The 24,562-nt window shown below is 38.9% G+C and overlaps 1 protein-coding gene across 1 annotated transcript in view; it reads left to right on the top strand.

The window, feature by feature from the left end:
• Window positions 1-1,219: 1,219 nt before the first annotated feature.
• The window catches only part of bmp5 (bone morphogenetic protein 5), an 87,025-nt gene continuing 63,682 nt past the window's right edge, over window positions 1,220-24,562 (top strand). The window contains exon 1 of the mRNA XM_003226063.4: window positions 1,220-2,509. Coding sequence (XP_003226111.1) covers window positions 2,023-2,509 — 487 coding nt within the window. The 5' untranslated portion in view covers window positions 1,220-2,022. The remainder of the gene's footprint in view (window positions 2,510-24,562) is intronic.

Here is a 24,562-nt window from a genome sequence, read left to right as displayed (position 1 = left end):
ATGGTGAACATTCCTTACGAAATGCATGGAGTTTCTATAACTCAACAGGCAACCTGAACCCACACACACACATCTATTGGAAATCATTTAACTTAGTAAGATTAAGTTACAAACACATTTTACTACAAATATAATGTGTTATAGGCACTTATATAATAAAGAAATCTTCTAAAAGTTGCTTAAATGTGCAAAAAATGTAACAATACATTATTGGTAAATAATTGCTATTTTACTATTTAAAGTTAAGTTGAATCAAAAGGAATTTTTACACTCCTGTTATGGCAGGGCACAATTAAATAAATGTAAAGGTGTTTTGAGTGCACAGTTTTGTATCTCTCTATTTAGAAATGATTCTCAGTTATTTCAGAGATATTTAATATAAATATAATAAAAATAATAAAAATAATAATACTGTATTTATAACCCCCCTATCTCTCCGAAGGGACACAGGGCCATTTCCAATGAGTAACAAAAATGGCAAACATTCAATGCCAAAACAGACAGACAACAAATCAAATCAAAACAATGAGTAAAACAATCTCAATATAACTTATAAAACTAACCGAAAAAATGGACAAAAATTAACCATAAACATAACACATTGATTCATACAGATTTACTGCCAGAAAGCATAAATACAATTGTGATCGATAGCTGGATTTGTGCTTTTCCAAGTCAAGAAACATGTACATCGAGCATTACAACCCTGATCTCCCCCTCCAATTATATCAATTGAAATTTAAAGTGTTTCACTTTGGCTGTATAATGCCCTTTGTTGTTTACATTGGCCTGAATCATAATGATAGCCTCATATAAAGCGAACCCATTGACTGTGTGAAAAGATATAAATCAAAATAATTAAGTGAATCCAGAAAAATTGGTCTTCTAGAATTGTTCAGAGGGAGTGAATGCATGTATACCTGTGTTAGGGTCAATATCTTATGCAAACTAATATGATCCAACGTAAGTACTGTCATTGGACACTGAAACCATTTTTGTGTGTTCCATGCTGATTATAAGTTACCTTTCATCCCAAAGCTCTTTTGAAGAGTGGATTGCCCCCTGTTACGAGATAGGACTGTAAACAGAAGGAGGAAATTAGCTTTGTGTGGCAGCAAAAGGGTTAAGCCACCCCCCCCCCCCCCCAACATACACACACACTTTGCCCGTTTCAAATTACAATGAGGGAAGCCTCTTCTCTCCCAGCAGGGTTGTGCTTACATTAGCTTTTAGATCTCTCTTGAAGGGAGCTGCTATGTTTTTGCCTGCGAGAGGTGGAAATAACAGTTAAGCATTTGGAAGAAGCTAGGTGAATTTTCAGAAGGGGCCTTTCCCCCTTTGAGTGAGTGCAGGAAAAGTCCTTTTAACTACCTGGTACTTGCTTCAGATTGGCTGGACCTTAAGGAGAGTGCTCAAGATGTTAGTGGTCTCAGCTGGTTGCTGAGAGAAATAGATGCCACGCAACCGGGCTGCAGATCAAGACAGAAGCCTGTGAAACAGGAAAGGACATCAGGTGGGCAAAGAGTATTGGTTAGTTTATTGATCAGATGCCACAGCAGGAGGAGAAGATCACCCTGAGGATGCCACTTTGATTGAAGACTATCTCTTACACCCATAACCATCACCCAATCTGGTTATTTGATGCTCTGTACAGGAATGCCTGCATCAACCAACCAAGTTCTGGTCTTCTGCTCCATCCATGTAGAAAAAACTGTAATGACAGTGGAAAATTGGAAGTCTGAATTTCAGCTTTCTTAGAAAGAGCGCCTGCCTGACACATCTCTGTGGTATTTAAATAAGAGGAGGAATAAGATCACCAAGATGTTGTGTGCAGAGATGACAACGTTGACATGAAGAATAGGTAATTCACAGTTCATCTTTCCCCCCCATTCCCCAGCCACGGGGAAAACAACCAGACTCCACAAGAGATCAGAACAAGTAAGACGAGGGGGGAAAGGATTTTCTTTTTCTGAAAAAAGAAAGAAAGAAAATAATCACTGCATCCTTGATTAAAGGCAAAATATGGACCAAGCTGTGCTCAGAGTTGTGGTGAGCCTTCTCTGGAATTATTGGATTTTAATAAGTTCTGCGAAGGGAGGCATAGGAGACAATCATGTCCATTCTAGTTTTATTTACCGGAGATTGCGGAACCATGAGCGAAGAGAGATCCAGAGAGAAATTCTTTCCATACTGGGCTTACCTCACAGACCCAGGCCTTTTTCACCTGGAAAACAAGCGTCTTCAGCACCACTTTTCATGCTGGACCTCTACAACGCTATGACGAATGAAGAAGATACTGAAGAACTGGAATACTCACTGCAGGGAACCACACTGGGTGGAGAGAGCAAAGGGCTTCGGAAGCGACATCCTGCATCTCCAAACGGATACTCTCGGAGGATACACTTATCGCGCACAACTCAGCTGACCACACGGAACCCTCCTTTAGCTAGCCTGCATGATACCAACTTTCTGAATGATGCAGATATGGTCATGAGCTTTGTCAATTTAGGTATGTTTCACTTCCCTGGCTCCCCACCTTAATAATAACCCTCCTCTGTGTCTGAAAACCTTGGAGTCAGACCTGTAATTCTGCTTGTAAAGCCAAAATTGGAATGTGTGGTGATAAAACAAGGTGAAGCTGTGCTGATGGTAAAAAAGGAGCCGCACTGTAGGTGGCCGGGTAGGGAGTCAAAAAGGGTTTCTCACACTGTTTATTCAAAGTCAATTTCTATACCTCCCCTCTGGTGGCTTCTGTTTTCCTTCTTTCATTGATGTGAAGGAAGTCGTAGCCTTGGGCAAGATGCTTGACAAGTAATAATAAGGATGATAATTAAACATGGGTGTTAGTAGATTATTCATTTTCAACTTGAAACAAGACTTCAGTGGATGAGCTAACTGTCTAGTTTAAAAGCTGTAAAGTTATGCAGTGAAAGAAGCAAAAAACAAGAATAGTTTGGGAGAGTACATTTCATAGCTGACAGAGATATAAGCCTGTACTTGTACTTCTTTGCTAGGATACGATTATGACATTATTGAGTGGGACACATTCTGCTTGTGTGTGTGAGCTTTTGATAGTATTGTTAATTGGATTTCAAATGTATCTTGACCCTCTTATTGTTTTTCTTGTGAGAAGAATCTTCTAGCTTTTGTGAGATGCAGTGGTTCTCTTTTGTTATTTCACAGCCTTGCGTTTATCAAAGTTCACCCATAGATTTTATGCAGAATTACTTTGTCTATTTTAAGAATAACAAATGGGCTCAATCTCCCCTCCTTTCCTACTTGGAAAATGCTAATGCCGAAAATGTTAGCATCGAAACATAATGAATGGAGAGAGCTTTGGAGACTTTACTGCTGGTTTTGAACATATTTAATGATTCAGAGACAAATAGGATTACGGTTCCCCTTATAATGGAAAAATAGGTTCCATGTCAAGCTTTTAATGGAAAAGAATGTTTTAAGGATGTTGCTAATAATTTATTGAGATCTGTATTTATACATTGAAGGTATTTTTGCTGTGGAAGTAGCATTCACATGTTGGTTTGCAGTCAATTCTGATCAGTTCTTTAGCAAATGGTTTTTTAAAGTCGTATGTTTCGTAGATCAGCTGTACAAGATGCGATTATTGCTTACTACTAGAATACTTTCTTAACCATTAGTTAAGAATTGTGCTACTTTTTGGACTGTGTGTTCAGAAGTGTGACTTTTTAATTTCCTTTGACAATAACAAAATATTGGGTTCTTTAAGTGAATATACTTCAACACTTAGAGTATTAGAGAAGAATGTTTTAAACTCCAGAAGTATAATAAAATTTTGGTAATTATTTGGTAGCAGAAGCCTATTTGTATCCTTAGTGAAAAAAGTCACATATCTAGTATGCTTAAATATATTGCAGTGTTTGATTTTCAGCAGAATTTTTGAAGGTTTCATTTCTCATTTCCAAATGTTATCTCACCATTATTCTCCCCGTTGTTGTTGTTGTTGTTGTTGTTGTTGTTGTTGTTGTTGTGTGAATGTATGTGTATACACACATGTGTATATATTTAAATTCACACTTATTGAAGTCCTGGATTCTGAAAAAGATTAAAATTTTACTCATAGTTCCACATTTTGACAGGTATGCTTGATGCAGAAAAGCTGAAACAGTGAACTTTGCTCACTGTCAGTTTCTTTTAGTTTAAATGAGAAAATTAAATTGACTTGCTCTTAAAAATGCCTATTCCCCCCCCCCCCCCAATACGTTTTCAAGGGCCATTGAATTAATTTGGTAACAAAATGCAGAATTCATTCAACTGATTCAAGTTTAGCCTTGGAAATTATGTTATTTTTTATCAATCATTTTTTGCCTTCTACCAATGTAACATCCCTGTTTCTGTCTTATTTTTAAAGTTACGAAAGTACAAGCAATAACAGTGAATGATGTTTAAAACACAGTTATATTTACAATCAAAAGGAAGTGTTTTATACCACATAGAGGGCCTTTCTTCTGGTTAAAGTATATATGTATTATTGAAATGTTGAGCTTTCTATGTTAACTGCCTGGCTATATTTGGTTTATATGAACTATAAAATATATAATTTTGGTCTCTGAGTGCTTGCATCAAAATCAAATTCAGGGGCCCTTTGCAACTGTATATTTTATGTAATTGTGATTTTTAAGATTTCTTCATTTTGCAACACTTATTTTTAACCAGCCTACTTCTTCTAGGCTGATTAAATAGTTGAATTGAAATAAGGACTATTCTGAAATAATTGCCATGTAACAAAATCAGACAACAATTGGAGGGGATTTTTCAGTAGATATGTGATGTGTGTTGCAAATTCAGACAAACATTTCTGTTATTTATCTTACAAACAAAGGCAATCTGTATTACCAATAGAAATGTAAAATATACAGTTCTGAGACCTCTAATTCTAACTCTGAAATAATTGTTTTATTATAGCTGAACATAGCTGAAGTTGCTTAAGATCTGAACTTTCAGTCAGAGGCAATTACATTGCTCTTTTTTTGAAGCTGGCCTTGGATGTGTTAAAGTGGGGGACTATTATCAAATTACAATATATTAATCTCCTCCGAGGTGATAAAGAATTTGCATAAATCATGGCACTTGCCCATTGCAACTGCTTAAAATTCATATCCTAAAAATAACACATGTGAAGTGTTAAGTCCTAGAAATGCTATTTACTGTGAGCTTGAGGTAATAAAATTATTCTTTTGGGACCTGGGAATTAAAAGGGGGAAACTTTCTTTAGGGATACAGGAGGCTGCTTGAGTCGTAATAATGATTCTGGTAGAATAAGTTTTGATAATGTTCCCTTGATTTGCTAATAAACCCTAAAATGCCTGAGAGGCAGTTATAGAACCATGTGTGCTGTTAACAGGGAAAACAAACCCTCCTGAAATTAAGATTTCAATTACTTTTACTACTGCTCAAAATAATGGTATTCTAAGCAAAGGGACATTTACTCCAATTCTGAAAGCCTCAAATCCTTTTTTTCTTAAATAATAGCCAAAGTATCTCATTTATTATACAATGCAGTCAAATGCTTATCACATTTTGTGGACTTATTCCTACTGATAGGTTTGCAGCCCAAAGTAGGTAAATTCCACATTCAATACTTTTAATATGGGAGGTTTTTTTTTTAAAGAGAGCTTGCAGCACTTTTTTAAAAAATGCCTCCTTTTGCTCTTCAATGGGCTTCTCATCTATCACAGAGTATGGCTGCCACGGCTTAGTGAGTGAATCAGGATTGCCCATTGCTTTATAAATTGTTTGGGGAAATATTCTGTATGCTGGCTTTTCAAATTTGAATTTCAGAATTTTTTTGTGCAATGATGACCGCCCCGCCCCTACTTTGATGTGTATTAGAAATTGCTTTCTGGGGTGTCATGTATTTTCACTGGAAACAATAATGCTTTTTAGATTAATATTTTGGAACTATTTTGGCTACAAAAGCTTGCTTTAAAAAGCGCCAGTTAAAAATTTGGGGTGGGAGAAAATTAGTTTAATTTCAATTTACAAATAAATCATTGCCTACTATAATATAATTTAGGAATGTTTTCTCTATAATTATGTTCATTTCAATGGGCCTTGCATAATATTTCTACAAGGGTGGGTCATGTCAAAGTAGGTTGCAGAGTAATAATGCTGGGTGTCTTGTTCCAGTGGTTCATTGAAATTTTGTAGAGAGGTGTATGATCTCACACTTATCCTCAGCTAAGCACCTTCATTCATTCTTGCTTTATCCATGCCTCCATGGGAATAGTATATACAGTAGAGTCTCACTTATCCAACATTCGCTTATCCAACGTTCTGGATTATCCAACGCATTTTTGTAGTCAATGTTTTCAATACATCGTGATATTTTGGTGCTAAATTTGTTACTACATAGAATTACTGCATACTGAACTACTTTTTCTGTCAAATTTGTTGTATAAAATGATGTTTTGGTGCTTAATTTGTAAAATCATAACCTAATTTGATGTTTAATAGGCCTTTCCTTAACTCCTCCTTATTATCCAACATATTCGCTTATCCAACGTTCTGCCGGCCCGTTTATGTTGGATAAGTGAGACTGTACTGTATATTTCAAAGCTGGAGGAAGTGAAAAATGAGAAAATGTTATTTTATTATAGTCAGATTGTTAAATGCTTATTTTTGTTACCGAAATAGCAAAACAGCTGGATAACAAGAGCTTCTGATTTTAGTTTCATTTTCTCTAAGTGAATGGCAGTTTGCAAGAGCTTTTGACCCGGGCATGTGGTGTCTATTTTTTTAGATTAACAGGATTCCCTTATCTGAATGAGTGATTCATTGAATTCTTTCGTGGAAGCAGTCACTTTTATGTCATTGGTATTACTAATGAAATTGGTATTCTTTGTTCATTGTAGGAGAAAACCCCAATGAACAGAGACATGTTCCTTGAATATGCATGTTCTCCATGTTTATATCATTTCAATTTCAATTCATGTCTTCTCATTTTGCTTCTTTCACAAATCAGTTTGCAGGGAAGAAAAAGAATGGCTATGGACTTTGTAATCTTGTGAAAACTCAATGAATGAAGCTGAGATAAATGAGAGAAGATCCTTTTTAAATCTGCAATGCCTGATCCATATTGCCTCTAGACTATGGATAAAATAAGAAATACAGTAGAGTCTCACTTATCCAAGCCTCACTTATCCAAGCTTCTGGATAATCCAAGTCATTTTTGTTGTCCATGTTTTCAATATATCGTGATATTTTGGTGCTAAATTCGTAAATGCAGTAATTACAGCAAAACATTACTGCGTATTGAACTACTTTTTCTGTCAAATTTGTTGTAGAACATGATGTTTTGGTGCTCAGTTTGTAAAATCATAACCTAATTTGATGTTTAATAGGCTTTTCCTTAATCCCTCCTTATTATCCAAGATATTTGCTTATCCAAGATTCTGCCGGCCCGTTTAGCTTGGATAAGTGAGACTCTACTGTACAAGCACAAAGAGATTTGAAATGTAGCTTTGAGCATAGATTTTGAAAATGTGATATGGAAAACATAATGCACAGTAATACAATGTATTTATTTTTCTTAGAAAAGAACATATTTTGTGAGTATTATATAGGATGTAATTATCTAGTAACACCCTAACTATTCAGAGATGCTACCCAAAAGTATTTTGAAAACAATACTTTTTCCTTTTGTGAATTTGAGAAGATATCCAACATTTTCTTTTGCCAAAAATATGAAAGGAATGACCAATAATCCTGGAGAGCATAAAGTTCCAGATTGTTAGAAACACACAGTAAATGAACATGCATGTGTATATGTAAAAAGGTACAGAATTAGTAATATTTTTAGTATTAAGGGGGAGAGATCAATGGAGGTCCCCGTATTTATTCTTTGTCATTAACTTTTTCAGACTAAACACAGACTTTGGGTGGGAAGCTGTGGGTTGCATACAATACATTTTTACTAGGAAAACAAAACAAGCTATGAGAGCCACAGATTGCGATTAAAATGATCCATAAAAGTTCTTTGGTTAATGCAACTCATTTGTTTCCTGGAAACCCATGTGGTGTGCAATATTATGAATCAGCATGCCTGCTCCCACACAAAGACTTCTGTGACAAAAATCCCTGGCTCTTAAGACATCAAATGGTGGGCAGTGAAGTATTTGTTATGTGAGGAAAGCTATAACATATAAAATTACTTTCTAGGGATGGGGTGTGATTCGCTGATTGTTTTCCTGGCTTTTCTTCTTAACTGAAATCTGTAGCTCTGTAGACCATAGGAAATATATAGCACTATATATACTCATGTATAGTATGTCTAGAAATAGTAAAAAAAAAGCAATCTTGGATTGACTTATCCATGAGTCAATGTATGTCCCATAGCATAACTGTTTTAAAAGGAACAATATCTGAACAGAGTGGCAAAAGGCAAGAGCTGAGTCTATCTCAGGAGAACCTAAAAAAGCACCAATTCCATCTACTCTCTCCATTTTGGTGCCGCTTCTGGCCTTTTTGAATGCCTTCAGAGGGAAAATGGAGGTGACCATGGGTAACTTATGCCCTGAGGTTGTCCTGGTGCTTCTCCATTTCCGTGGAGTAACACTCCACAGATCATATCAAAAACCCACAGTTTTGGCTTCCAAACCTGCCCTTGACATGAGGCCAACTTATACAAGAGTATAACGCCATTAGGATGGAGTTGTAATTTGTACCACCAGGCCATCATTGGGAGTCTGTTAAACACTTCAAGACCCATTTCCCTGGAGATGGTTCATTGCCATGATCTGGAACCCTTTGAGCAAGGAGTTCTTGTTTCTTTTTTACCATCTGCCAGTAATGAGAGATGCAAAGAGAAGGAGCTGCATCATTATTTGACTTCTCTTTTGAAAGCTGGGGTCAACAACCTACAAAAGATAGCTGTTGCAGATGCTCTCACAGTATGGTATCGTATCGAAAATATGCTACAGTACCTCTTCATTGTGGCCCAAGCAGAAGCAGTCTTCATAGGACTCTTTCACACAGCCATATAACCCAGAATATCAAGGCAGATAATTTACAATATCTGCTTTGAACTGGATTATCTACGTCCACACATATAATCCAGTTCAATGTGGATTTTATACAGCTGTGTGGAAGGGGCCATAGTAGCCCTGCAGCAGTATTCATCCGTGGGAAAAGTTGTCCCCCCCCCCCCAATTTTATAGCAGTGTTTTAATTATCCTCACCCCACTAGCTGTCTATTTGAAGTGTTTCAATATAAAAAAGAAGAAACTTAAAAAAAAACCTTTACAATGAATCTATTTGCTTCCCACTTGCAAAAGTAATGAAAGAAGCAAATCAGAATCCATGAAAATAAGCCAGGTAGACTTAAAAGGATCGAAAAGACTCCTCTGCATTAAAAAAAATCCTATAATTTAAAGGGTCTGTCTCTCTCTGTCTGTTATGCTATACAAATCCACATGTTTGTTCTCAGAATCACTCAACTTAGTGCAGTGATTCATGGGATCAAAAGAAAGACCGTGCAAATGCTTTGGTCTCAATCCATCAACTATTTTGGGTACCACCTCAAGAAATTCTTATCTGGCAGGCCTTACATGTTTCCTGTCATCAGGACTACCTCTGCACACTTGGCTATTGTGTCATATGTGAAGTTGAGGGCTTAGTTTCATCTGCATTGGATTTGTGCATTATCTTCTTCTCTACTCTAAGCATTCATTAAATTTCAAAAAGAATACTTTCTACATATTAATTTAAATATTATCTCATACCTTTTATACTATCCTGTTTTTTAAAAAGGATAATACATCATCAATGTCAATCTGAAACATGTTTGGAAAATTTCTGAATACCAAATAAGCCAAACAAAATTAATGCATGAATTCAAAGGGGATAAGAATACCGTGAACATGTTACAACCAGAACTGACCCCACCCCACTAACTGGAAGACCCTGTTATGAAGAATTAATGGGTTGTTTTTTTTTAAAAAAAACGTGAACAGTCCCTTCATGGATGTTTCTGTTTGTACATCAGGGTCAAATAATGCTTTACAAATGGGAATGGGATTAGGAAAAGTACGTAGTGGAAGATTAATCAGATCTAAGCTCTGCCCAGCTTGCACCCATCATAGCACTACAGCAGTGGTTCTCAATTTGTGTGTCCCCAGATATTTTGGCCTTCAACTCCCAGAAATTCTAACAGCTGGTAAACTGGCAAGGATTTCTGGGAGTTGTAGGTCAAAATACCTGGGAAACCATAGGTTGAGAACCATTGTCCTAGGAGGTCAGAATATTATTTGGACTTTATCTACAGAATGAAGGCCTGCAGCTGAAAAGGGATGCCAGTCATTGATGGCCTCATTTTGATGTCAGATAATAATAATAATAATAATAATAATAATAATAATAATAATAATAATACTTTATTTATACCCCGCCACCATCTCCCCAATGGGGACTTGGGGCGGCTTACATGGGGCCATGCCCAAAACAATACAATGTAAACAGCATATAAAAGAACAGCACATCACAATACAATAAGCAATACAATAAATAATATCCATTACAAAATAAAACAAGGAGACAATGAAAACAAGGGCTGTTGTTTGACCAAGGGAAGTGCTAGACCTGTAGGATCCAAAGCTCCATTATTCACTAGCACATCCTCCAAAAAAGGAAAGAAATTATGCCAGTAGAGAAAGTACTTTGTTGAGAAGGGAGGAAATATCTGTCCCAGACCTATTTATTTATTTAGAACATTTATACTCCACTTTTCAACCATAAAAGCTTTCAAAGTGGCTCATACTGATGGATTCCTTTTTTCAGGCTCACAGTCTAAATAAGACATAACAAACAAGGAAAAGGGCATGGTGGCTGTTCTTGTCTCTATTGGAGGCTACGGAAGTAGCAATTGGGATGGAAAGTGGGCCTTTGTTCTGGGCCTAGGCAAGAAGGGGCTGTGCCTGCTTCTTCTCTCTCTTTGAGGCCAAGGCAGTGCCAGTTGGCATTGAGGTAGTGTGTACTTTTATCTGTTTCTAGGCCTAGGTGTAATGGAGTTGTGCCTGCTCCTTCTTCTCTCTCTAGTGCAGTGGTTCTCAACCTGTGGGTCCCCAGGTGTTTTGGCCTACAACTCCCAGAATTTCCAGCCAGTTTACCAGCTGTTAGGATTTCTGGGAGCTGAAGGTCAAAACATTTGGGGACCCACAGGTTGAAAACCACTGCTTTAGTGGCATGACAGGTGCAAGCTGGGCAGAGCTTAGAACTGATTATTCTTCCACTACGTACTTTCCCTAATCCATTCCCCTTTGTGCAGCACTGAGTAAGCACAACTGAATTATTAACTTCAAATTGAAACCATGATTATTAATTTTATCTCCATGGGGGATTCCTAGTCATTTTATTAGATTTAATGGAAATACTGTATCTTTGAACTTGAGGTCACCAACCTAAAACAAAATGGTTATGAGCATATATATGAATGAGATCCTTCATTTTATTCATGAATAAATTTGAAATCTTGTGATTGGTGAACTTAGGCTTTTTCTTTGCATAATAATAATAATAATAATAATAATAATAATAATAATAATAATAATAATAATGATGATGTTGTCACATCTTGATCCAGGAACTAAGACTGCATAAATTGCCTGGGAGGATCATACTATGGTGAAATGATGAGCTCTGGTATCTGCAGAATCTTAGGGGCAGAGTAGGGACCTCACCACATTGAGGCCGAAAAGCATCTTCTCCTTGCTCCTTTGCACTGCTGGCATGCTGCCAGCACAGAGTCTCCTGGAGCTCATCATATGACACAGGGTTACTTCTGATGGGAATCTGTGGGGCTCTGTGCCAGCAGCGTGCTGGCAGTGCAGATAAATGGAGCCCAGAAGAGTTGGGTGTACACCCAACTCCTCATACCAAAAAACAGAGGACCCAAAGAGGAAGCAGGGACAGATGCGGAAACATCATCAGAAGGGAGACCACAGGCACCGAGGAGAGATAACAGAGCCTGATGTTTCCCTCCGGGGACCCATGATTGCCCCATGATTTTCCCAACTGTCTCCCACTTTACCCCTACTCATGTGATAAGGTCCTAAGAAGCTGTAATCTGTGTCCACTGTTGTATGATCTGCAAATGTGGAGCTTCTGTTAAATTTCCATGACTAATAAATACAGTTCCAAACAATCACTTTTGGGGAGAGATTATATCTCCCACAATACCCCAGATAGTGTAGGCACTAACAAAAACAATTTCCCCAAATAATTCTGTTAATAACTACTGCAAGAGCCATCTTTCATGAATATGCCTTACCTGTTGTAAACCAGTGATCATCACAATGCCTGAATCTAAACTGACGTATAATGCAGTTTTAATTGCATTTTGTGATCAGTGTATACCCATATAATGCAGTTTTAACTGTGCTAAACTTTATTATATGGATCTACAGTGACCATATAATGCTGTTCAAACTGCATTATACGTCAGCATAGATCCAGCCTTTCTTTTTACAGCTGAGTTTCCTGAGTGCTGTGTCCTGAATCTCTCATAAGAACATATTCTTGATATCAACTCCCATAATATTCCTCATTGTAGAAATAATCATTAACATCCTGCCCTGCATTTTCTTCTTCTCTTGCTTCAGTCTTTTCTTTTGAACTAAAAATTGCATGAGGCACTTTTAAAGCTGTTAATAAGAACCACCAGAAATCCCCTGGGGCTTTGAAAGACAGCTAACTGCTACTTGTCTTTGCTGCCATTTCTCACATATTTCCTGCCCTTTTCCTTGACTTCATACTCAGCACCCTGCCAAGCACTGGTAAAGCCGCTGAGCCTATTTATAATTACCTTAACAAACGTGCTTTAAGTAAAGCTGAAAGGGGAGAAAAAATAGTTGTGCGCAGAGGAAAGCTAGAGGGAGACAGTCCCAATATAGTTTTCTGCTCTATGTTTCTAACCAATTGCTCCACCAAAGAGTATCATCAAGCATCATCATCTATTTATTTATTTATTTATTTATTTATTTATTTACATAGTTCCATCATTTTACATGGCTCTTTAAACAAGCAGTTCATAATTGCGAATAGCTTTGCTTTAAGCTTACGTTATTTATAAAACCACTAGCTTTGCCCAGCCACGCGTTACTGTGGCTTATGCCTTTAGAGTGTTGTTCTTTATTTACTGTCCTGATTTTAGAGATTATATTGTTCTGTATTATTATATCACAGTAATTATTACATATTATATTTATAATGTGATATTATCTGCTTAGAACTGGATTATATGAGGCCCCGTCTACACAGTTGTATAAAATGCACACTGAAGTGGATTATATGGCAGTTCAAAACATATAATATAAGATCATAAATGGGTAACATAGCTGTGTGAAAGGGCCTTGAGTCTACACTGCCATATACTGTAATCCAGTTAAAATCTGATCATCTGTATTTTATAGGCAGTGTGGGAGAGGCCTAAGTGAGGCCTAACTCTGCCTGTCCCCAGGGCTGAGTGGGTTGCTAGGAGACCAAGTGGGCAGAGCTTAGCCTTCTAACTGGCAGCAATTGGATGAAAGCAATTATTCCTCTCCCTCTAATTAGGACTTTATTTTTCTTTTCTTTTTGTTGTATGAACGTAGAGGCATGGATGAGGGGTTGTGCTGTCAAGTTTAGTGTTTCTGGAATGTGTAGTTTTGTTGTTTTGTCCTAGGCCGAAATTTCATTACTCTTTTATATATATAGATGGAAAAGGGGGCTTTCACCCTCCCCCAAAACAAACAAAGGAAAGTGAGATGATAGTGGGTCTATCAGATCCTGGCTGCTCTCCTCTTCCTGCCAAGTCAAGGAAGAAGCAGTTGGGATGGATGGATGGCTTTTCCTACGCTACAGGGCCTGTCTGTTCTTCCTTTTATTATCTGCCCCTTCTTGGCACTAACTCTGAAAGGCTTCCAGGACATTACTGCATTGCTTAATAGGGTGTTGTGTGATTAGTGTTTATCATACATTGACTGTTATCATTAGAAAGAGGACCATAGTTGTTTATAAGGAAGCACTATTGATCTTCTGCCAGTGTCCCAGTTTTTCCTCTCCTCTTCACACTTCCCCCCTTTGTCCACAGCTTAATTCCACTGCCACAAATTGAGTTTAAAGTGCAAAAGCAGTTTTCTCTCATTTAATTCAGTGGAGAGGAGATGAAAGGAAAGGAATGGAAAGGAAAGGAAGGGGCAAAATCTTGCCCTCCCTTGTAGGCACAGGCAAAACAGGCTGCTGCAGGCTCTTCTAGCTTGTGTGTCTTCCTGATTAATTGACGTTCACAGTCTTGACCACATTCTGATGTTGCTTCACCCCATGAGCCCTGTATTTATTTATTTATTTATTTATTTATTGTGTCAGAAGCGAACCGAGGGTACAGTTGTAATGTATTTGAAAACACAAACAAAATTTAAAAACCTGGCATTATACTAAATGTCAATTGCCCAGTAGCTGGCCACTTGGGGTGCCTCTGGTGTTGCTATAAGAAGGTCCTCCATTATCCATGTGGCAGGGCTCACACTGCATTATAATAGATGGTCAGTGGTCTTCTCCACACTCGCATGTCGTGGACTCCACTTTGTGCCCCCATTCCTTAACGTTGGCTCTACATCTTGTGGTGCCAGAGCTCAGTTTGTTCAGTGCCTTCCAAGTCATCCAGTTTTCTGTGTGCCCAGGAGGGAGTCTCTCATTCAGTATCAGCCATGGCTTGAGGTTCTGGGTTTTAGCCTGCCACTTTTAGACTCTCGCTTGCTGAGGTGTTCCTGCGAGTAAACTATTTAGAAAACTATTTCTTGACTAAGGCGTTGGCATGCTGGCTGATATCTGAACAGGGGATGGGCCTTGATCCTTTCATTATTGGCTGCTACTTCCTGGTGGATGTCAGGAGGTGCAATACCAGCTAAACAGTATAATTTATCCAGTGGAGTAGGGCGTAGACATCCTGTGGTAATGCAGCATGTCTCATTAAGAGCCACATCCACTGTTTTAGCATGGTGAGATGTGTTCCACACTGGGCATGCGAATCCAGCAGCAAAGTAGCAAAGCGCAAGGGCAGATGTCTTCACTGTCTTCCAGACACAGTGAAGACACAGTGATGAACCCTGTGAAATGTTGGAGACTACAGTAGAGTCTCACTTATCCAACATAAACGGGCCAGCAGAATGTTGGATAAGCGAATATGTTGGATAATAAGGAGGGATTAAGGAAATGCCTATTAAACATCAAATTAGGTTATGATTTTACAAATTAAGCACCAAAACATCATGTTATACAACAAATTTGACAGAAAAAGTACTTCAATACATGGCAATGCTATGTAGTAATTACTGTATTTACGAATTTAGCACCAAAATATCATGATGTATTGAAAACATTGTCTACAAAAATGCGTTGGATAATCCAGAATGTTGGATAAGCGAGTGTTGGATAAGTGAGACTCTACTGTATATACTCACAGAAATATTATGATCTGCACTGGACCAAGAGGACCCTAAAATGTCCTTCCAATGCTCTTTTGAATTAGGTATTCTAATCATTTTAAGACTTTAAAAGTTAACATCAACAAACACAGAGATTTTTTCCGCCTATGTAAACACAACAGATATTTATTTGCTTTCTTCTCCCTTTTGGGACTTTGCTGAGATCCTCCAAATTAGATATCTTTCCTTATTCCAAGATGAAGTTCCCCAGGAGCGTCCATGTTCTTCAAGGCATGCCCATGATTTTTTTTAACCTGGATATTTCCCACATTGGGTTATTGAGTCTCAAGCCTGCATCCAAGGTACTGTATAGTGCTATAAACTGTGTTTCTTTTCTTAAAGCAAGTTTAGTCAATCAAATATAGTTTGAGTTTGGGGCTGAGGTTTAAAGTAATGAAGTTTGTAGAAGGTGGAATCCAGGCAGCTTGCTTTGTGTGCTTTTTAACCATAAGGGTAGACCACACAGATACAAAATGGACACATAACAACAACAACAACAACAACAAAACAACAACTTTATTCTCATATCCCGCCACATCTCCCTGAAGGGACTCGGCACAGCTTACATGGGGACCAAGACCAGTGGGACAAAAATTAAAATACATCACCATAAAATACATTTGCATTACAAGGCATTAACCACATAAAAGCATGTAAAACATCATAAATACATGAACTCAACAACAACTGATACGAGTAGCAGAGCACAGTACGTGTGGTCAGAGTTAAAAGAGCGGTCCAGGGCTTGTGCAATATACCACAGGGATGGGACTAGTGATAAAGTGTAAAGGCTAGATATTAAGTAGGGCTAGAAAGTCCAAGTCAAATTATTAAACCAATTAGTCAAAGGCACATTGGAACAACCAAGTTTTCAGGTCTTCCGGAAGGTGGCCAGGGTGGGTGCTAATCTAGTCTCTCTGGGGAGGGAGTTCCAGAGCCGAGGGACCACCACTGAGATGGCCCTCTCCCTCGTCCCCACCAACTGCACTTGTGATGGAGGTGGGAGTGAGAGAAGGTCCTTCCAGTAGATCTTAAGGTTCATGCAGGTTCATAACAGAATATATGATCGCAAAGATAGGCTGGACTCAAACTGTTTAGGGATTTATAGAATCATAGAGTTTGAAGAACTCATCACATTGTTGGCTCATGTTTAACTTGTCGTGGACAACAAGTTAAACATGAGCCAACAATGTGATGCGGCTGCTAAAAAAGCCAACGGGATTCTGGCCTGCATCAACAGGGGAATAGCGTCTAGATCCAGGGAAGTTATGCTCCCCCTCTATTCTGCCTTGGTCAGACCACACCTGGAATAATGTGTCCAATTTTGGGCACCACAGTTGAAGGGAGATGTTGACAAGCTGGAAAGCGTCCAGAGGAGGGCGACTAAAATGATTAAGGGTCTGGAGAACAAGCCCTATGAGGAGCGGCTTAAAGAGCTGGGCATGTTTAGCCTGCAGAAGAGAAGGCTGAGAGGAGACATGATAGCCATGTACAAATACGTGAGGGGAAGTCATAGGGAGGAGGGAGCAAGCTTGTTTTCTGCTGCCCTGCAGACTAGGACACGGAACAATGACTTCAAACTACAGGAAAGGAGATTCCACCTGAACATCAGGAAGAACTTCCTCACTGTGAGAGCTGTTCGACAGTGGAACTCTCTCCCCGGGGCCGTGGTGGAGGCTCCTTCCTTGGAGGCTTTTAAGCAGAGGCTGGATGGCCATCTGTCGGGGGTGCTTTGAATGCGATTTCCTGCTTCTTAGCAGGGGGTTGGACTAGATGGCCCATGTGGTCTCTTCCAACTCTACTATTCTATGATTCTATGATTCTATGATCTATGAAGAGATCTCACGGGCCATCCAGTCCAACCCCCTGCCAAGAAGCAGGAAGATGACATTCAAAGCACCCCCGACAGATGATCATCCAGCTTCTGCTTAAAAGCCTACAAAGAAGGAGCCTCAAAGGTTATAACCAGCACCTTGAATTGGGGCCGGAAACTTATTGACAGCCAGTGGAGCTGTTTTAATGGGGGTTGGGGGTGTTTGCTCCCTATAATTCACTCCAGTTAACAACCTGGTTGCTGATCATTGTACCAATTGTAGTTTCTGGGCCGTAGTCCAATGCCATAGTCCAATCTGGAGGTAACTAAGGCATGGACCATCATGGCCAAGTCAGACTTCTTGAGGTACAGTTGCAGTTGGCCCACAAATTTTAACTGTGCAAAAGTCCTCCCGGCCACCACCAATACCTGAGCATCAAGCATCAGCACTGAGTCCAGGAGGACCCTCAAACTAGATGTGACGTTACTGAAGGGAGATTGTCTTCCCTTATAACATAAGACTTGAGCTGAAGAAATGGTGAAATAGCAGGAGTAGGGATGAGCAGTCTTTTTGCCCTCAAGGACCCATAAGATTCCTGATTCCGCACACATGTGAGCAATCACACTTGTGTATGCACAGTATCAAATGCTTCCTTTTTCCCATCTAAGCGGAGAGCATGACAAGTTTTAAGCTTTCCCTTCCAATATACTAAAGCAATGTTGTACCTCTTCACATGGGCATAGGAATCGACTTCTGAACTCTGAGGTTAAGGTAATTATTTTTTGTTGCCTGCTTCTCTAACAATTTGGCAGCCACTAATCCTTGCAAATGATCTTCTGCCTGACACAGTTACAATAAAACCATTAGAAGTTAGTTTCCAGTACTTAGCAGCTCATGTGTCATTCTTGCTTTTCTTGTGCCAGTCCCAGTGAGGTGTAACACATAGCTTATGGTGAAATTTCCCAAGGGCTGAACCTCTTTTTGGCTAGAATGATGCAACTGCTTTGGGCAGCAGATGACCTTGGGTAAGAAGTGGCAGTGAGGTGGCAGATTTGCAGCTGAGATGTGCCAACCCTTCACCCTGAAAATAGCCTGCCGCCTTCAGATGAAGTAGGGGATAACCCATAGTAAGTTTTAAAGCAAGACTCAGATGTTAGCCCCATGAAATTGGAGGAGGGAATATTTTGTACTTCATTTCTGACAGGAAAATTCTTCAGGCCAATTCTCTTTAACTAACAATCATGTAAACTTGCCCTCACTTGTATGGTTTGACCTGCAAGTACAGTAGAGTCTCACTTAACACTCACTTATCCAACATTCTGGATTATCCAATGCATTTTTGTAGTCAATGTTTTCAATATATCATGATATTTTGGTGCTAAATTCGTAAATACAGTCATTACTACATAGCATTACTGTGTATTGAACTACTTTTTCTGTCAAAATTGTTGTTAAACATGTTTTGGTGCTTAATTTGTAAAATCATAACCTAATTTGATGTGTAATAGGCTTTTCCTTAATCCCTCCTTATTATCCAACGTATTCGCTTATCCAACGTTCTGCCGGCCCGTTTATGTTGGATAAGTGAGATTCTACTGTAACAGAGCTTAGTTGAGGCAGATTCAGTTTGGAGGATAAAAGAAGGTAATAATTAGGTAAAACAATGTATAATATGCACAATCTGACCATATGGCTATAAGAAAGGATGGGTTCAGCTGTGGGGTGCAGAGGGAAGGACTTTTCCATTTAGCTTGCCATACGACTTTGCAAGAGAAGGGAGGGACATGAATTGCCCAGACCTCTTTACAGTACAGTAACCATCTCAGTTCCAGAGGCGAACTCTTTCATCTTGGCAAAGTAAAACACACACAGAAAGACCCCATCCTGCCTAGTATGTGTGTGTACAGGGGAGCACACAGAGCAACGACTAATGCTTCTGGCCATAAATAACATAGCAGCTCCCTTTCTGAAAACCACAGGTTAAAGGAAGAGGGCTGCCATGACGCACACAGAGAGGCTGAGATCAGAAGAGAAGCAAAAAAGGAGGTCAGTCGAAACAATGATTTCCCTTGTTCGGCGTCATATTTATGAGTGCTTCATTGCACCTTAAGTTCATATTTTATTGGCTAGGCCATGGGGTTTCCCCATTTGCTCATCTCTTAAAATAACACCCCTGGCTACAGATTCCTATAAAGTACAGTGGGCAAAACCTGTCAGTCCTGACAACCGGTTACTTTGTTTTGGTGAAGTGGTTAGAGGTCCTTGTTTTCAACGTTTACCTGAGGGCTGGAATGTTGTCTGAGCAGAGCTGATGGGAAGAAATTCCTGTGACAGTGATTTACAATTTCTGTTCCTAGAAGCAGACTTCTTAAAAGGTTGTCTGTTATATTGAGTTTGATTGGTTTTGCTTTGAGGTTTAAATAATGTGTTTTATGTAAAACTATGCTTCTGTCATAGAAGATTCACCATTCATTTTATTTATATCTTATTCAGATTTCATTCTCCTAGTGGGTGCTGCTCATCTCTATTTTTCTTCTTTGCTTGTAAGCTCATGTTCTTATGGTTGCTGAGTCTGGTTTTCTGTGACACTCCACTTGTTCCCATTGACAGGCATCTATTTGGTAGTTTTTGATTTCATCACTTTTCTGTATCACTGTACATCTGTGTGTGTTTTAATGAAACAGTGCATTTTACTTGTTTTTCTCTTTAAATATACACTACTTTCATGTATAAATGTCTTAATATGCAAATAGTTTTCCTCAATGTATTTTTGTACACTACTGTAACTAACATATAATATGTATATATATTTGCCCATTTTCTCTTACTGTAATATTTTAACAGGAAAATTGTCTTTCTAAAACTAGTTAAAGATTAATATCAAAGGATAACTGTTTTTATTAATGATTTGAAAAGATACTATTGTAGGTTCAAATACAAAATGAATAACTTTCTCCCTTATTTCCCTTTTCCAATCCATTAGGAGTGCACCAACTGAATCTGTATGAATAATAATAATAATAACAATAACAACAACAACAACAAACAACAACTTTATTCTTATAACCTGTTGCCATCTTCCGGAAGGGACTCATGGCGGCTTACATTGGGACCAAGCCCAGCATACACAAATATTTGCATTTTGCCTAAAAATCAAATGCAAACAAAAGCATAAGAATTCAGTTTATTGGGTTACATAAAGATTTCAGTTCTGTGGTTTCTATAACAACTGTGAAGATTAGTAAACTGTTTGTCTTCAGGTTACAAAAAGTGAATGATGAGAATAAAACCTAGAATGTAATATAGTTATCTTTCGTGATATGGAAGTAAGTCCCACCTTGTTCAACATAATGTTCAACAGTATTACTTCTTGGATATTTTTTGGATTTTGGAATAATTATGTTTGTGTATATGTACATAATGAGATTTCTTAGAGATGGGTTCCAAATCTAAATACAAAATTCATTTATGTTTCAGATACATCTTGTACATAATGCATTCCTATCATTGCAGTTTGCTGTGTAAAGCCTTATCTGGGCCAGTTCTTAACAGTTGACCATCTAACTCCCATTGTTAATTGTACTTAATTGCATCCTGTTCTAACACTTTGGAATGAGCATAAGAATTCTTGTAGAATAACATAAGAAGAAAAGAATCATAACAAATAGGAAATGAAGACTAGGAATAATAACATCACTCAAGCAAAAGGCCAATCTTATGAGGTTTTAGTTTGATGGAGTTGGGAGTGGGGAGCTGCAAGTCCAGCATCCAGTAGTAGCATTAAGCCTTTGATCAATTGGCCTTTAAAGACTGAGAAGTGGCTTTCTTTTGTGATAAAGTGCTTTCCTGTTTGCATTTTTGGGAGTTAAAAACTCTCCAAAAAGATAATTAAGGATGTAAGCTTTTGAGTAATGAGTAACAACACTTGAGTGTAGTTAATGTCATCTAAGGGTTATCAACTTCTCAAGGGGCCTCTATCCGGAATGAGGGGAAGAGTTTTTTTTTTAACCAAGTCCAGGCTATTTGTCCAACTCTTCTTCAACACCAGGGATGGACAGGGAATCATTGTAGGGCTACATGTGGTTTCCAAGATCATTTTAGTGAGGTTTGACTCCTCCAGGGCCTCCCATACTATTTTGGTCAATAAAAGAGAGGGAGAATTGCCTGCCCCAAAAACTTACAAGAGCAACGCACCTTTTAAATAGGTTGCAATTTCCCTCTATGATAATTACAATTAAGAAATGCTTATTCCCCCCAACCAGATATGGATATTTGACAACTCCCAACAACCCATCCCCCAAATATTTCTGCATAACCCCTAAAGTCCAAGAGGAAAGAAAATTGGCCTTTCTACACCAACTGCCCTTAGAAGCAATGGTGGGGGAGGGGGAGGAGAGATCAAACTTGGGACCTGTTACATGTTAAATATAAATATCTGCAAGTGGACTGAATCTTTGCTGGATAATTCAGAGCTTTAATTCTATTTTTTTGGAATGTCTTGGGACCTCATCACATGAAAGTGGGGAAAAGCAGAGGGAACTGTCTTCTTTCGTTCCCTGCCCTTTCCATGTTCAGGGATGATAGCCATCCCACATCCTTTCCCTGCTTCCACCCGGCTTCTTCTGTTGGGAGTTGGATAGCACTTGACTCCTGAAAGCGCAGTCTGTCCTGCATTTCTCTGCACTTCATAGTTATCTGTGTGGAAATTAAGGTAAAATTTTGAGCTAAAGGATTTGTTCCCAAATAATGGTGAAATGAAGATATTGCTCCTTTTTTATTTAGGCAGGTAGGATAAAGATAGGATAAGGATATTGGTCTACATTCTAACTGGAAGATAAATGCAGAGCAGAGTGGAAAGATGCAACAGTTTACTTTTGTAAGCCTAGTGTGAAGGACAAAATTCCACTTCCTTTTCTCTTCTCACTTTTAACTCTTATCTGTAGCAACTATAGTAAGCCAAGGGCAAAAGGATACAGTGGGAAGAGAGAAAAACTAGATTGTTTTTAAAGCAGGTGAAAAAACCAGACAACATAGGATTGCATGGGACTGTTCCTGCTATGTCAGAACAGTCATAGGGTATGCATTTGGAACTTGTCCATGATGCATATGTGTTTGACATAGGATAAAATAAAATATTTTAATTATTCAAAGATGTAGGATTTGACACATGTTTTGGAGCAGTAGAGGTTCTATCAAATCATCTGATCTGCTTTTAATATCTAGTGACCCATGAAACAAAGGATTCAAAAATGTGATATCTATTTTTATTTTGATAGTCTGTTCTAATATTCTAAAGCATGGGGTTGGAAACATGTACTTCCTCCAGATGGGGTTGGACTGAGAATCCTTAACCAGCATAACCAATGTTGAGGAATGTTGGCTTCAACAACATTTGTAGCTCCATATGATTCACACCCTTGTCCAAAGAAAGTAAACACTTTTTAAAAAGAATAAAACATGTCCATTTAATTATAGGAGATATTGTGTCCAGGAGTTGACTATATTGTTGTCCCTGCCTATCTCCTGTTTAGGATTATCAACAAGTCCCACCATATTCAATTAGCTTGAATCATAGTTTGTTTGTAGATTTTTAATTCCATTTTTCAATTGACAAAGCTCCCAGAACAATCTGCATACTAGTCAAATACTAATGCTAAAACTGTTTGTTGGAATACTCTATGTCAGTGGTTCTCAACTGGTGAGTCCTCAGATGTTTTGGCCTTCAGCTCCCAGAAATCCTAACAGCTGGTAAACTGGGTGGGATTTCTGGGAGTTGTAGGCCAAAATACCTGGGGACCCACAGGTTGAGAAGCATTGCTGTATGGCCTTTTACTTAACTTTGTGTATACCTAGCTATGTAGAAGAGGCACTAAGAAATACAGTTACAAATTTGTGAAGAAGTGTAATGGGACACTAGGAAAGTGCCTGATGTGCATGGGTGTCTGATGCATAATGGGACCAATGTACATTTAGTACTTTGTTGGCTCTGCAACATAGTCATGTAACAGCAGCACACTATTCCTCTACCCTTGCTATTCCCAAGCTGCCCATTTTCTGCTTATTTTATACTAGTTTGGGGCCCCAGCGGTGCCCGGGTCATTTGAGAAAGGCATTGTTTGCCTGTGTTTGAAGTGTAGTCTCGATGTCAGCTGGATTCTGTGAGTGTGGGTGAACTACAACTCCCATATGCAAGTCCCTTCATACACACTCCATGCCCCTCTAATCAGCGTCAGGATGTAGAGAAGGTCATGGGGGCTCTATGTTGCAAGTTTGGTTTTGATCAGTCATTGTTGGGGGTTGTAGTGCTCTCAGGAAGTGAGTGAAGATACTGCAGGTCCCATCATCCATGGTCCAAACACTTTGAAACTGCACCAGGATGTAGGGCGGGTCATGAGTGGTCTGTGTACCAAGTGTGGTGTTGATGAGTCATTTGTGGCAGTTGCAGTGGTCTCAGGAAATGAGTGAAGGTACTGCAAGTCCCATTATCCCTGGTATGTCCTCCCACAAACTACACCAGTACATAAAGTGGGTCAAGGGAGGTATGTCTGTCAAGTTTGGTCCTGATCCATCATTTGTGAGAGTAACAGTGGTCTGTGGGAGACAAAATGTTTGAAAGTACTGCAAATCCCAGAATCCTTGGTCCCTTCTCCTTCAAAGTGCTGCAGCATGTAAAGCCTGTCATTTGGGATATGTGTGCAAAGTTTGGTCCAATTCTGTCATTAGTGTCAATTGCAGTGGTTCCAAGAAGTGAGTGAAGGTACTGTAAGTCCCATCATCCTAGGTATGACCTCCCCCAATTTGCACCAGAATGTAAAGGAACTTATGCAGGTTCTGTGTGCCAAAGTTGGTTCAGTTCAATTACTGCTTTACATCACAGTGGTCTGTTAGAGTTGAAGCATTAGAAAGTACTGCAAATCCCATCATCTATGGTCCATCCTCCCCCATACCGCACCAGGACATAAAGTGGGTCATGTGGGATATGTGTGCCAAGTTTGGCCCCGATCCAACATTGGTTAGAGTAAAAGTGGTCTGTGGGAGAGGAAGGATTTGAAAGTACTGCAAATCCCATAATCCGTGGGCCAAATGGCACCAGGCCATAAAGAGCCTCATGGGGGTTATGTGGGTCAAGTTTGGTCCTGTTCCGTCATTTGTGGGTGTCGCAGTGGTCTATGGTAGGTGAAGTGGGTGAAGGAACTGCAAATCCCATAATCCTTGGCCCATTCTCCCCCAAACAGTTGCAGCGTGTAAAGTTTG

This window comes from Anolis carolinensis, chromosome 1 (assembly GCF_035594765.1).
Source record: "Anolis carolinensis isolate JA03-04 chromosome 1, rAnoCar3.1.pri, whole genome shotgun sequence".
In the NCBI taxonomy this organism is placed as follows: Eukaryota; Metazoa; Chordata; class Lepidosauria; order Squamata; family Dactyloidae; genus Anolis; species Anolis carolinensis.
This window is presented reverse-complemented; position numbering and strand designations above follow the sequence as displayed.